Source organism: Leuresthes tenuis, unplaced genomic scaffold, assembly GCF_036924035.1.
Source record: "Leuresthes tenuis unplaced genomic scaffold, fLeuTen1.0.hap1 SCAF_7, whole genome shotgun sequence".
In the NCBI taxonomy this organism is placed as follows: Eukaryota; Metazoa; Chordata; class Actinopteri; order Atheriniformes; family Atherinopsidae; genus Leuresthes; species Leuresthes tenuis.
The window spans coordinates 13,127,021-13,142,603 of NW_027325361.1; the positions used below are offsets into that span (position 1 = coordinate 13,127,021).

The 15,583-nt window shown below is 41.5% G+C and overlaps 1 protein-coding gene across 1 annotated transcript in view; it reads right to left on the bottom strand.

Annotated features, from left to right (window-relative positions):
* The window catches only part of tsc22d2 (TSC22 domain family 2), a 31,726-nt gene extending 18,048 nt beyond the window's left edge, over positions 1-13,678 (bottom strand). The window contains exon 1 of the mRNA XM_072389357.1: positions 11,445-13,678. Coding sequence (XP_072245458.1) covers positions 11,445-13,006 — 1,562 coding nt within the window. The 5' untranslated portion in view covers positions 13,007-13,678. The remainder of the gene's footprint in view (positions 1-11,444) is intronic.
* Between the last annotated feature and the right edge of the window lie 1,905 nt (positions 13,679-15,583).

Consider the following 15,583-nt stretch of genomic DNA (forward strand, 5'->3'; position numbering starts at 1 on the left):
AGACAACAACCACAACAATGCTGAGAGAATTAAGCCAAGAGCAGCTACATATTAGTTCAATTGCATCTAAAAAAAGAAAAATACTTATTTTACATTGCATTAAAGGATACCACCTGGGGTATTGTAGAGGACAACTGTTGCCCTACAACTGTCCTAAAGATGGCCTGTCATATCAGTGAATTAAAGTGGTGGTTCAGTGATATAAACCCAATAAACTGTCCTTCCTGATCTCCGCCGCTGTCTGCTTTGTGGGGGACATTCATTGACAGCACAGGAAGTGGCAGCCAAATACTTTCCACAGTTTGGCATGGAGTTTTTTTTTGGCTGGCCTCATTTTGAGCCAGAGCTGTAGGGTGGCAAAGGGATGGTGAAAGAGCTCAGAGGCAGAATAAGACAGGAAAAAAACAACAATCGGGCTTACCAAAAATAACAAGAAAGATATGTCGAGTACCCCGAGTACTTTTGATGATAAAACAGAACTAAAAATAATAAGATAAATAAAAGGGAGTGTGGTGATCAAGTTTGCTTGTATCTTTCAGCTGAGTTTCACAGCTCTACAGCAGATAGGAATGTGGCTGAAATAGTTTAACATGTTAAACATAGGGGCTGACTCAGGCGAAAAGTACAGAGGCATGACAGTGTGAAAGATCAGCACGGACCAGTCATCTCATCTCACCAAAGTGTTGACCAGGAGGTCAACTTCCCTTGTGCTGGTTAAAAGCTTCTTTAGTGCTGCAAGACTACAGAAGCCAAACGGCGTTAAAGCTACAAATTAACGGGCGAAAGGCTTGTGATTATCACAATAACAGCTTGAGCTTTTATAGCGGGCAATGTTTTTCCTGAAGGAGTCCAGAGAAATGCTGACGTCGACAGATTCCCAATGGCACGATGCAAAAGGTTTTACAAAGAGTTATCAATAAAAATGACCATTTCATGAAGTTAGTCAGACATTTAAACACAATCTCACAAGAGATTCTTGTTGGAAGAAAACAGAAAGAACATCTGGATGGGCTCACTGAGTGAAGTTAATGAGTTAAACGCACTGATGACAGGTCTAAGCTAGTGAAAAGCCAAGGTGCCATCTGTTTGACACCACAGTAGGAGTCTGATGAATAAACTGCCATCAGTCTGCGCAGCCACAATGACTCACGTCCATTTCCTTGCAAAAGCCTGCTCACTGTAAGACACGGGAGGATGTGCAGGAACAGACCGTGGTTCAATGCTGACGAGAGGAGAGACTTTGAGACAAGCTTTCACTTGAGAAGCAGAGCGAGAGGAAGACAACGGTGGAAGCGTTTGACAGAATACGAAAGCGGACATCAAAGCTAAGAAGGAAACTGAGGTTCTTACGAAACCTGCACATTTCTCGACTGACGACAGGAAAAGAAAAAAAAAAAGAAAAACGAACCAGCTTTGCTTTCATGGATGTTGAGACTCATCTGGCAGAGCAAACATGACCCTAATTGGCCTCCCTTGCAAGTTATCATAATCATCATCATCATCTTCCTTTTAATGGTTAAAACTTGTGAATGAATGGTGAAGACTGAATAAATACAGTGACTATAAAAATGTGCTTTTATTTAAAATATTTATGTCTTAAAATAAATAAATGAAGATACTGAACAGCAATTGTCATTATTGAAGTACGACCCAGGCCATTTATTTTCTCCCGCCATCAGAGTTGTGTGAAACCTCCAAAATGTCTCATTCTGGCTTTAAGATCACCAGATGCCTTTGTTGTTCAGTCAAGAGAGATTTTGAATCATAAAATTGAAGCACCCACAGGTTCACATACTTCTCACAGTTTTGTGTCCTCTCATTCCTATAGACAGAAAAACTAACAGCCCTCTATGAGAACGTGGAAAAGGGAGGAATTGATTCCTGGGATTACAAAATAAATCTCTAATTCACTTGGTCTTCTCTACAACTCCTCAACCAGTCCAACACCCTCGTACGACAGCACACACAGAGGCCCCGGAGAACAGATGAAAAGACACAGGCTGCAGCGAGCTAGATTAGTCGGCGAGACCCACTGAAAGCAGGCAGGAGCACAGAGGATGGATGACTCAAATGCAGCTGCCTGCCATGCTTTCCACACATTCTCATTACTCACACAGCAGACATCTTGAGCTCCAGGAGGTCCTGGGCCCTGAAACTTTGTTGTTCAAGCCTCGTTTCTCACTGTGGGAGACCAACTCAACATATACCGTAGTTGTTTCTTTTTTTTTTTTTAATTCAAACAGCATGTGGCTAGCTTAAGATCTAAAAGACATTTACATCTCACAGACTTTGACGCGACTCTCCTCCATTTCTAAAGAGAAAGCTCTAATCTTTAGCTAGTTAATGCAGAGCTGACATATCTTAGAAGCACGTTAACCTCCAGTGCTTTAAATGCTCTCTCTCGTCATTTTCACCCATAACCAAGATGTCGAACTACTTAAGATAATGAGATATGGGGGGGAACAAACAATGAAGATGAACTCTTGATATGTGACAGGAACGTACAGGAAGCAACAGTCAATTAATAGACTTTGAAGAACTTTTCCCCTTTTCAGTTCCTTTATTAAGCGTGAAAATATCTCATTTTACTGTAAGCCCACAGAGACAAGAAAAAAAAAAAAGTCGGAAACATGCTCGATGATTTTGAGGAAGCGGACGTTGAAGGACCCGATTTTCGAAAAAGGGTTCCATTTAAAACACAGACAGCTGTCTTAAAGCCATTAAGATCAACGTGGTCCAGTGTAACCACAGAGTGGAAGTTTTTAAATCACCCGTCATCCAAATTCACTTCCCAAAGTTCAAAGATAGGGCAAAAAAAATAAAAAATAAAACTTACATTACTATCTTTCAGAAATAATATCTTTTCCAATAAATCAGTCAGGTGGGTTGATGTTTGGTAAAGATTAAAAAAAGTTTGGGTCCTTTAATAGATCCAATTTGGTAAAGATAATTAAATCAACATTTTATAGAAGTTAGATTTAACAAAGAGAATGCTAATATTGTCTCAGAATCCTGCACACTGGCTGAATTTTAAAACTAGCGGACCGATTACTGTTGATTTACGCCACTGACTGAAAATACAGCATTTGTTCAACAAATCAATCACAACAGAAGCTTTTAGTTTGGTTTTAGTTTGGCACAAAGCATGCAATACCACAGTAGATAGGTGGCGCTGTACCCATTTCAACTATCGCTAATAGAGCCGTTTTCACCACCACCAACAACAAAACTAAGGCATTCGGGAAAGACGGCCAATGAAGAGCAAGATGAAGCTGCATCCCTCTACATTTGTCATGAGCATGGTTACGGCACATTATGGCATTCTCCGTCGCGTTGTTTGTTTCTTTCCAACGACGGCGACAACAACAGTAATATCGTCTCTTTCGACTTCTGGGTGACGATCGCGGGAAAACATCTCGAGCATGCGCAGAACGCTCGATCGAGTTATCCCAGGGTCTTAATTCGATCGCAAGAAGCCCGATCCGATTCGATTTCTTGTCGGATTAAGCTTGTTACATGAGCTGAATGACTCAATCTTATTGTAATTTAGCCATTAATCTGATCCGATTGCCCGCATGTAACCGCACTGTGTTAGGCATTCATTTAAGTTTTTTCTTTCTTTTTCTGGTTAATGACACAGCTGTGCTTTGCTGGAATTTATTGGCAAGAAACTGTCTCTGCATTGGCTGCATTTCACTGATCTGAGATCAAAATAAGGACTGAAACAAATTGGACAGTTAAAATATCTTTGCACAACCTGCCAGTCTGCGTGAAAACATTGTGAGTCAATGTTCCAAACGTTCAGATCTATTATGTATCTTAATTGGTCAAGTTCTTCCAAGTGATTAACAAATTACCGATACTTTTCATTCCAAGCTAAAGTTGCATAACATCTCCTGGAAATCTACCCGTCACCCCACCACAGCCCTTCTCCACGCGGCGAGCACAGACCGATAACAAGGACCTGTCAACAGATCATGCCTTTATTCTGAGGGCATCCTGGGTGTACACTTTACGTACTGTAACCACTCGAAAGGGAGGTCTAACCTGTTCCATTCAGAGACCATTTTGGAAAGAGAACAAATGGCAAAAAAACTTTGCACACATTGTTCTTATTCCTGGAACAGCTCGCAACTTAATCTGCAACTGATTCGATTGTCTTATTTCCAGCACAAAGTAAGTTAGCTCTGGTGGACTTCCAGGAGCGCAGTTGTTTACTCGCTTTAGCAGAGCCGCTCTGATTGGAAGCGATCCACTCACTCCATCTTGCTGAGATAACAGGGTGGACCCTGCTACATTAACTCATTTAACCACTTAGGCTTACACCACTGGCCTCTTTGGACGTTTTTTCAAGAAGAAAGAAAACGTTTTAAACTCGCACACAGTTCCCTGTACCATCAAAATTTGTACCATTGTATTTGCTTAAATTAAAAACAGTGCTGCGTTTGATAAAAAATTTTTTTTAAAAATAAACAAATTGTTGGAAAAACAGGAATGAACATATGTGGGCAGTTCCACGATACATAATCAACAACAGCCAAATGTGGTCAGCTGTAATGCTTGTGAGAAAAAAAAATTTCGCCACACCTTCGCTTCCACTGCTAGTTGAACATGAAGAGGAGCCCGAGCACGAACTGAGGCCTTTATCAAAAGAACAGCTCCCTTTTAATCGCTTAAACAAGAAAAGACAATGATGTGAAAGGAAAACAAAATACAGCTCCAGCAGTTTAGAAGCTGAGGGGAGGAGTGTGTTAACAGCTCAGTTACGAGAGCCAGAGAAAAAGAGCAGACGTGATAGAGAGAGGCACACGGGAGGGCAGGGCTTGAGGTTCGGCCAGATAAACAGCATTGGTACAGACCCATCTGCTCGACCTGGACAGTCCCGCAGTCACGAGCCCTCAGCGCTCCGGTATAATGTCTCCTGAAAGTTCAGACAGGTAAGCTGTCTGTGGAAAATACCTCCTACCTCATCTCAGTGCCACAGCAACCAAACACATGAGCACCTTCTCAGGCCCGAGTCTTCATCCCACAGTAAGGAACTAAGTGAGGGAATAATCTATGCCTTCGTCAAGTTTTCATTGTTTTCAAAACCCGTGCACAAAAAGAAGAAGCAACCGCACGACACTAAGTCAATTATCATACAGCGTGGCAGGTAAGGTGCTCCAGTGCAAATATCAAAATGGATATTTGCACTGGATGTGAATAAATCAACAATGCATGAAGCTGCCTTTGCAATGACCTCATAATTCTGCTGACAAACGCCAACGCTGTGGTCTTGGACCGCAGCTGCAGTCCAAAATTAACTGTCTGAGTCCCCTATCAATAGCAGTTCAACCGAGAAATCGATCAACCAAACATATTTTTAACAACCAAAAAGAAACCGTACCATGCATTGAGTAAAAAGCCACTCACTCATCGCTCTCATCTATTACAACACTTTCAAGAAACAGCAATCAACTGGCAAAAATAGATCTGCAAATGTCAAATAGAGAATAAGATTTCAACTTGTTCTGAACTACTTTACTGTCATCACAGGAGGTATGGTGGACAGTGAGGGTCACACTAATCTCACAGAGTGCAACACAAACAACAAAGAAAAAAGAAAAGAAAAAGGAGGGGCTTAGTTATTTACCAGCGATTATTTACCTGTTAAACTCAAAATCTGTTTTCAACTGGCCGTTAGTGGGTGTTCATTTTGGATATGTGACAGAGCATTGTGGGCGTTATGTAACCTGTTCTTTTAAGCCCTGGTGAATTCGACCGCATAAAAAGAGATAGACGTTACCACATGGCCTCACCCCTCTGGTTCATGAAATTCAATTTCTCAGATTCAAGTGTATGAAAACTCGATAGGCCGAGGCTAAGCTAGTCTGGGGCGACTCGTGTGAGCCATTAGAAATATTTGAGGGCTTTAGTTACTCTTCAACTTTCCTCAAAATGACTTTACTTCACTGAAAGAAAGAACATAAGAATTATTTCAAAATAGCATTTAACATAAGTAACCGCTTGAATGCTACATGAGATTTACAAAGTTAGCTAATGTCTGATGTAATCAGCCCAGAGAAAGACGACATAAAAAAAAATAATAATAAAAAAAATTGTTCGATATAATTTATCATCATCAATTCAATCAAAGTTTTGAATCAGCACATGTCCCACGTCGAGGACAAAAGAATAACTAAATAAAACGTATCATGGGTTCAGAGTTCAGTCAGCGCACCCTTCTCAGAATGTAGAAAGGTGGATCCCCTCAGGGCAACATCTACAGAAATAAGTCTTCTCTAGAAGTTTGAGCAGTTCACAAATGCTTGACTGACAAGTTCACATTCTTAAATCATATCAGTGAAACATATCTTAGTCAGCCACAGAAGACCTCCCTGGTTCAACTGATCCTCAAGTCAATCTACTGTTCGCTCCTTTTTGCTGGCAGCTGATTAAAAGACTGCAGACAGTATTAAAGAATGGCCCTTTTTCCACATCATCAGCAGCTGTGTTACTCTTCACCAACAATTTCACCAAGCTGCTGGCCAATTCTAACAGTTTTATCCAGATAACAAGTTCGTGTGAGCGTTAAAGTGTGCAACAAGAATGTAGCTTACATAATCCAACAGGGACATCATATGCAGGCTATCTGACAGTCTGAGGGAGGTCCGCATATTTGGCAGCTCGTTTCATTCCTTTTGTTGACTCATGTTCATTGACTTTTTTGCCGATAAGAGCAGCAGGTCTTTTCATTAGCCGGAAACAACCACACAGGCTTCTGACAACACGGTGGTTGACTTAAACCCCCATGAAACCCGGAGACAATAACCATTACTCAGTTTCCTGTATTTCCAACCCCCTTAGACACAGTATTCTGTGTTTCTCTGAAGTATGAATGGGCCAATATCTCAAAAACATATCCAGATACTGAGTAGGCAATTCATTAGTGCAGAATAGCGAAAGACATATGCAGAATAGCGAAAGATCGTTATGAGCTTCCAAATACTATACGAGCATCAGAAAAACCTGCAGGTTCTAAAGTGACGTGTTCTGTTGTGTCGCCTCTCCCTTACACAAATTCCACGATGTTGATTCGGCTTTCGCTGCCTCTGCTGCCAAGCTCAGAGGCATATCAATGGTCCAGACTTCAACAGGAAGTACGTAAAGGCCTATAGAGTTCAGCACAATTCCCCAATGTAAACAACCAAATAGGCGGTTTGTCCAAATGCAGAAATATGAACAACAAGAATCATAGTTTCTTTAAGAAATACCACAAAGTCCATCACAGTGTCTGTACAAGAATCACCACTGAAGAAATCTGACCTCTCAATTGAAATTCACTGTAAATCTACGTTTCGGCACTAACTCGTCTTGATTACATATATTAGATATCACTGCTTGGGTTAGGGTTAGGAGATGAAAACGACCCAAGCTGTCAGTTTTTTGTAGGGCAGACTGCATAATTGTGTTATATCTTCAATTAAGTCCAGCAATATCAGTTCTCATTTGTTATTCTTTATCAACAGATGAAACAAAGAAAAAAACAAAAGAACCAGTGACACAATGTTGGCGCATCAAATTATGAATGCAATTTACTGAATAAGCATCCAAGCACGATATCCACGTGCTACGACACCCCAGATTACGCTACACTCACAGACACTGTAATTAGTGTCTCATCAGTGTCATTGGGGAGGAGGTTTGTTTTAGTCAAAAAAGGTCTCAAAGGTGAAAGTGTCTCAAGAAAAATAGTAGCCAACGGCATCGGGCTGTTTCGCAAAGGAAGGGACGTGAGAAACGAGCAGAGACAAGACAAATGAGAACTGGACGGTGAGGTAAAAAGCGGAGGGCAAGTAGCAGCGACATAAATTGACAACTAAGCCTGGGAAAGGTTAGTGATTCTGGGCTGTGCTGGTACCAAAAGATCAGTAAGATTCAACACTTGCACACGAAAAAAAAAAAACCTATCCATCCTATGTCATTACAATATTTTTTATCTTTTCAGCACAACTCAAGTACTCATTCGTATTCATGCACTAATCTGCATGATCTGTAAGGCTCCCCTTTAAAATCAAATAATAAATACGTCAACAGTGTTACCATTACGATGACATTTTATGCAATTGTATAACGAGGCCATCACTGTTCATCTCCCTGAGAAAATGTATTCAATTATGGATTAATAAAGCAGGGGGGAGGGGTCTCCTCAGGGGAAAATTAATTGAGCTGAAGGCCAAGTACTCCCATTGAGGGAAACCAATTTGTTCTAGGGGCAGCTTTATCACTTTACTTGGCAAAGGTGCAGTGAGCTGAGCAGAGACACAAACCATTCCAAGCTGAGGGGAAATTATTGTTATCTTACTACTACACCCCCACGAAGAATTGTTCCACTTTTGTGATGGAGTCTAATTCAAAACAGAACAATGAAACTTGGAAGAGATTCCTCAGCGAGACTGAGCTCATACACAGAAAAACTCCACCAAGAGGAGAAAGTCAGAAAGTCTCTGTCCCATCACGTCGGGGTGTGTTCTTTGAGTTTTGTTTGTCCTCACACACATTTACAAGAACGTTATGAGTTAAAAAGGCATTTCAATTCCAGCTGACGATAGTTCACAGCACACCCAGGACTGCAAACTTGCCTTTGGATCACTAAAACCCATTCAAAGTTTTGACTTTATAAAGTTTATAAATACTTATTAACCGCCTCACAAAGAGCAAAAGTAACATACCGTACATACAGTAGCTATCAGCAACTAAAGGCATTAAAGACAAGATTCATTCTGGATGTATACAGGTGATTAAATTAATGTTTTAAAAGTTTAAGTGATCATCAAAACTGAGCACACCTCCTGTCATTCACCGACATTGCAAATATACCAATGTTCAACAATGTAAGCAGTAAAACTGCTATATACCGGACGCAGGGAAAAACATTTGAGATTCGTCAAAACTGACAAAAAAGGAGGGACAGGCAACATTTTTTTTCTCTTAACTCTTTAGGTTTAAAGTAAGACCAAGGTGGAGATGTTTAAAGGCTCAGTTTGCAGTGTTGTTGTGTAGATGGGTTATTCAGGATTTTTGCTTGCAAAATCAGATCCTGCACCGCCATCTCCTTGGTTTGACGTCACGATCACAATATGGGTTAATGTCCCATTTGTTGACATGGTAACAAGAGATGCTGGTAAGTTAGTTACCGGCTAACTTTGTAAACAGGACTCGGTACACTTTTGCATATAAATGCACAATTTTTCCCGCGACAATATTGAGGCAGCATCAGCGTGTGATCTGGAGCTGCTGTGTAATCCAACACAAAACCAGCTGCCGACATCACTGGACTTAGATTAGACCCGATCCGACCTCGAGGTGTTGAGACAACTTTCAGAATTGCGACAGAATTTTCTCTGTTGTCACAGAGTGATCTGATTGTCCTGCACATAGAGGGGGAGAGACACCATTACAAGATCCCTGGTCAGAAAAGCGGGTGAAGAGAACAAACGTCTGTGGACTGTCGAGATGAGGTTTGGAAGATAATAAAGCATTAATGTGCCTCTTGTAGCCCATATATGAAAGCCAATAGTTGGCTGTCACTGTAAAACTTTTTCTATTCTGTTCTTTTGAATTTCAATATAGACAAAGATCCTCTATAGTGTGTGTTGTGATTTTAATTCATATATACAAAAATACAATAAGTTTTTCTTGTTTGTTTTTTTTTTTTAATAGGAGTGCAAGATGGAGTAAAACTTCATTTGTTGACATATGTTCATATTCGTAGGCAGTGACTGGTCTAAAGGAACAGTTTTAAGTCGAGCTTATTCGCAGTCAGAAGAAAAAAAAACAAAAACAAAGGCGTTTACAATGAACAAGAAGGAGAGTAAACCCCTCACAGGTGGGCAACAAGTCAAATCTGAGTTAAGCTTATGTTTCAACATGGACAGCCCTAACAAGGCCTTGAGTCTGAAAGCTGGAGCAGAAGGCAGCCAGCGTCCTGCTGATTCAGTCTGGCCATGCCACTGCTGCCATGAGCAGAGCGGCTTACGTGCCTGCTATTGTTGAACAGGTGTATGTGCTCTGTCCGTCTGTCCTCTCCATCTCCCCCCCACATCCTGTCCTGTTAACAGATTCTCCATAGTTCTCACAATCAGCCACTGATGTCTGTCTTCTACATACACACACACACAAATCTTCACAGAGAAATGACTAGGAAATGAGCACTGGCTGTTCCCGTCTCAAAATTGAGGTCATTACACAGCATTTCTGCCCTCAGCTCATTGTCGGCCCATACTGATGCTGCTGGGATAAAGCAATGTTGGTAAACAACTATGAGATCTAAAAGTATTCGGTCCGAAAACCATAAGAACATTTTTTATTTTTTTTTAAATCCCGATCCAACCTCCTAACTGGCTGTAATATTCATAACAAGCACAGAGCAGAGCCCACTGATAAACACTGAAGCCTGTATAAATACAGAACAGACCCTGCACGTGTGTGGACACCAGCTCTCATCTAGGTTATTCTTGGCTCAAACATCACCTCTCCAGCAGCACCACTCACTGCTAAGAGTGTGGCAACATTTCAGCTCCAGCTCTGTGATGAACCTTCAACAGACTCTAAAACAGAGTGTCCACATTAGAAGAGTACTATAGGCAAGTCTGTATTCACAAGGTTTAAAGTTAGGAGGCTGGGAAACCAGCCCAGTGCAAGTATGTGAACAGTCTCTTCTAAATGGAGCAGAGAAAAAGGAAAAAAATAAAAAAAAACAGCCTCTTACATTTGGGGAGTTATTCCCTTCTCAGCAACAAAACACATCTACTGCACGTCTCATAACCTATCCAAGGGCTTGTTAACTCCCTCAAACCCAAATACGCTCTACGGCTGATAAGATGTTTGAGGCAGAACTGCTAGTGTCTAAACAGACGAGTTACTATCCAGTATTCTGTGGGTTGCTGATTAATGATTTAAAAAAAAGAACCTGATAAAAATAAAAATAAAAAAAACAATAATAGTACATTTTTCCTGTCTGTCAGTTTTTGTTTGCTCTTTACCCCTCTAACTCCACCCTCCTGATCATCAAACATTTTATACTTACAAGGTCAAAGAAAAAAAGCGGTTTTGTATTAATTAAGTTATTTTAGTACAATCGAATAGTTTTAGTTATAACACGCATTATGTGGGCACTGCTAAAGGGAGAGGCCTATTCCACAGTGCTGGGTATGACCACACCACTGTAGAATGAAACGGGTATGTTTAGTTTAGTTAGAGGGCGAACTTCAAGATTAACTCTTGCCGACTCCGTCTGTCTGTCACAACGGCACATTACTTTTTTCTCCCCACATAAATACAGGAAAAGACAGATCCATACTGTAGTACTATATTAATGATTGCCCATGACCAGGAAAAATTAGGAAACAGTAGTGACAACAATATCAATGTTCAACAGCATATTTTGCAATGCAACTTCTTACCTGTCCTCATCTATGTCCATGGTAATCTGGATGCCAAACAGGCTGTTGACAGCAGGAGTGGGCAATTTGATGTCCTCACTGAAAGGAGGCCTTACACCATCTTTCCCTGGGACCACACTGGCACTATGCAGAGGTAGAACATCAATTTTCTGCCTACCATCTTCTGCCTGGTTAATGAAGCCTTTCATGGCTCCTCCATGAGCTCCCTGGAGCTGGACAAGTCCTCCTTTGCCAGACGCCTGACTTGTCACACCCAGAAGGATGTTAGGTGTACTGGGCACTGTGGCAGGCACATTCTGGCCCCCGCTGTGGGAGGTGGTGGTGATGGAGGGTGCAGGGGCAATGCCTGATCCTCCTGAAGGCTGAGTTTGGCTGACAGGCTGCTGTTGTATACTTCCTGGATGGTTGGGGGCCATGACTGGTGCATTTCCCACTTGGAGCATGAGGCCCTGGGCTGAGCCTGCTTCTCCACCCAGAACTTGTGTTCCTGAACCAGCAGGGGTGATTTGAGGTGAGGATACCTGGCTGGCAGAAGGCCCCACAGAGGAGGATGGTATGGGAAAGTTCTGAGTACTAGAGCCAAAATGTTGTTGATGATAGTCTGGGTGACCTGAGGAGAGGCCAGTGGGATGCGTAGAATAGGCAAACTGCTGGGCCTGCGTGACAGGGGGTATAATAGATGCCTTCTGCTGCATGGCACCTTGGTGCACACCATTGAGACTGTTGGAGATAAACATTTGGGGAGAAGCGGGCTGCATATTGACCTGAGCCTGTTTTGGTGGCTGTGATGCTGTAATTGTACACCCCGTGGGCTGGAAGGCACTCGCCCCACTCCCTATCTGAGAAGACATGCTGTAGCCTTTCTGCAGAGACTCTGATGGGTGGGAGTGGGCTGGGTGCCCAACAGAGACAGAGTAGCCACTATCTGTGGTGTTCTCTACAGCCTGTACAGAAAAAGCACTGCTAGTGACAATAGAATTACTAGTGGCCCCTAACCCACTGTCTCTGTCTATACTGTGATCGTGGGTAGCAGTTGGCTTTATGCTGTCCACAGTCCGATTAATGTTAGTATCTGAATCTCTCTCATAGAACTCAGTACATGTCCATCTGCCCCGTCTGAAGGGCTCTCCAGTACCATGGTCAAGTTTAATTACCCTGAAACGGGAACTATAGCTAGTGCTGGGAGCTGTGTGAGCGCCACTGGCAGAGACAGTGGAGCTCGGCACAAAGGGCTGAGCCGTAGCTGGCACAGGCACATTTCCCCCAGCATTATGTGAGGTGACACGACCAGTGGATGTACTTTTAACGGAGAGCCCACCGTTGACAGGACCTGCGTTAGGAAGCTGGCCCTCCTGAGAATCTCCTACGTTGTTTAAAGTTTCCTCTGATGAGCTCCTGTCACTCACCCCCGGGTCGACCCGAGAATCGTCAAAAATCTCTGGTGACACGTCCGGATCATCCAGGCTCTCGGTGTCGTCGGGGATGCTGCTTGCAGCCACCTCAGCCTGCGTCACACTCGTGATCTGGAAACAACTTTTCTTCTTTCCTGGCATTTTCGACATGATGACTATGAGGGTGAAGTCTGTCAACCCCCAGATGAAACGAAGTGCTGCACTAATGTCTTGCGAAGCAATTCACAGTGGTGGGATAAAATAAAGACACGTACCGTCACAGTACATTTCCATGCCGTTCCTCTTTCACTCCCCTGTCCAAGAAAAGCGTAACAACTAAGGCCAGACCACGAAAAACTCCCAAAACGTCAAGTGTCCTGTCAAGACACACCGGCTATAGCTGGCCACTCTTAACACCCAGTCGGCCTTCCTTATGTCCCGGCAGCGGAGTAGTAAACAGGCCCTTGTCAAAGTTCTTGTTCAGCAGCTTCCACCGGTACTTTAGTCTGAGGCGGGCCCGGTCCCTCAGCCCACTCTTCTCTCTCTGCGATATATATACTTCTCTCCAACTAGCCAAGTTAGCTGGTGTTGGCTAGTTTTCCCTGCCTCTGTAGAAGCATGTGCGACACCATGATGTAAACAAATTCAGCGGCTTGATAAAAATAATATGTAATCCAGCAGCAGACACAGTAAATGTATCAAAGTTGACGAAGTTTGCCTCTCGTCGTGTGGACAGCTCACTTTTGGCAGCTGCTGCTAGCAGCTAGCTGACAGAAAACCACTTAACCACAGCGGCAGTGGGCTAACGGGCAGCTAACTCCTGCCTGCCGCTCAACCGCTCGACAAGATGGCAAGAGTGAAATGCATCATGGGATTGGTGTTCAAACTAATTTTCTATTACCTCAGAAAATTTATTTTTACAATTAAATGTGATAAAACACATATTTTATGTTCTATCTAAGAAAGTGAGGCTGGCATCATATTTTAAAAATCTAAAATTAATTTTACTTGACTTAAAATTGTAATGTTAAGTACGTCACATCCGGTTAAGGTCACACCCCGTGAAGGCACGAAAGTGTCGCTACCTTCGAGCGAGTTTTTCATTATGATATTTTTTCCATGAAGAGTGAAGACATGTGTATTTATAAAATATGCATATGTATATAATTTTATATGGACTGAAATATTATTTAGTCTCAAGGAAAATTGCTCATTCGTCTAAAGTTGCTTGAAAGAATACTTTAAACTGACTTGTGTTCTAAGATGCGGTTTCTATCCGGGATTTAAGAATGAGGCATCATAGTGAGTCATTGCCACAAGAGTTGTTTTCTGATTAATCATCTTATTCTGGGAAATCGTTAGAGTCCATAAAATACAACAACTATGTGTGCGTAAGGATAGATAGATAGATAGATAGATAGATAGATAGATAGATAGATAGATAGATAGATAGATAGATAGATAGATAGATAGATAGATAGATAGATAGATAGATAGATAGATAGATAGATAGATAGATAGATAGATAGATAGATAGATAGATAGATAGATAGATAGATAGATAGATAGATGCTTATTTGACACAACCACAATATCTGTGTATAAAGCACAGATATTGCAATATAACATCACTGAAGACAACTGTTTATGGGACAATGGATTTGTTTCACAGCTCATGTCTGTGGTGTAGTGGTGAAAGCCCATTCTTTCATTAAGATATGATGAACTTGTGCGAATGGCAATATTGTTATTTACATTATTTCACAATTTGTCATTCTAGAAAGTGATTAAGATACATGCAGGTACAAGTACACCAAATGTACATGTGCAACACAATGCGCTTACTGTCCATGGAAAAATAAAGGTTATTTTGAGAACCAGCTGTAAGCTCCTGTTTCAGATTGTGTTCATCTGCATACATCCTATTTAATTTGCTCTAAAAACTGAATCTATCTCATTTTGGCACCTTTTTTGGCCAAGTTGGTTTCTGCTTTGAAAGGATAAATAATAATAGTAATAACAAAAATTGTCATTCTAGTTTAGTTTTCTGTCAGATTCCTAAATAGTGACGGTTTTCTTACTAAGAGAAAGGACCTCTAGCAGCAGCACACATTCCCACATTTTTCATGTGATCTGAGAGTTCAAGAGAATACTCCTCTGGGTGCAGAAGCTAAAGGTGTTTTAAAATAAATGAAAGAGGAGGGTTGTGACACATCTTATATGTGAACCTTACATTTCCCTCTGTACTTATGTCTTGTTGAGATTACTTCACAGTTTACATATCAGTTCACATAACCACAATGACTCAACTTTCATGTGACTGTGAGGTCAGAATAACACAAAGGTTTGAATATATGACTTTCCACTATCAATACATCTGAAAAAAAACTTTTGGATAAGCTATAATTAATCCTGTGAATGACTAACTGATTTTATCCACGTTCTATTAGTAAATGTCTTTGACAGTAACTCATTTACAATCATCTGATGACCAAAGGTTAATGCATCAGCTAACACAGTCAAAGGCTTTCTGGGCAGTTTGTCACAAACTCAACACATAACACAAAGAAGAAAAAAACTTGTGACTGTGGAAAAGAAACAGTCCCTCAGCCAAAAATGTTTTATTTTCTGACTTGCTCTGGAAAGTGAGTGAAAGGTTTTGAAATTAGATCATGAGTTACACAACAAATCAATGTCCTTCCACTGCTACTGTTAAATCTCTGTGGCTGTGCACAGGCCTGCAAATCC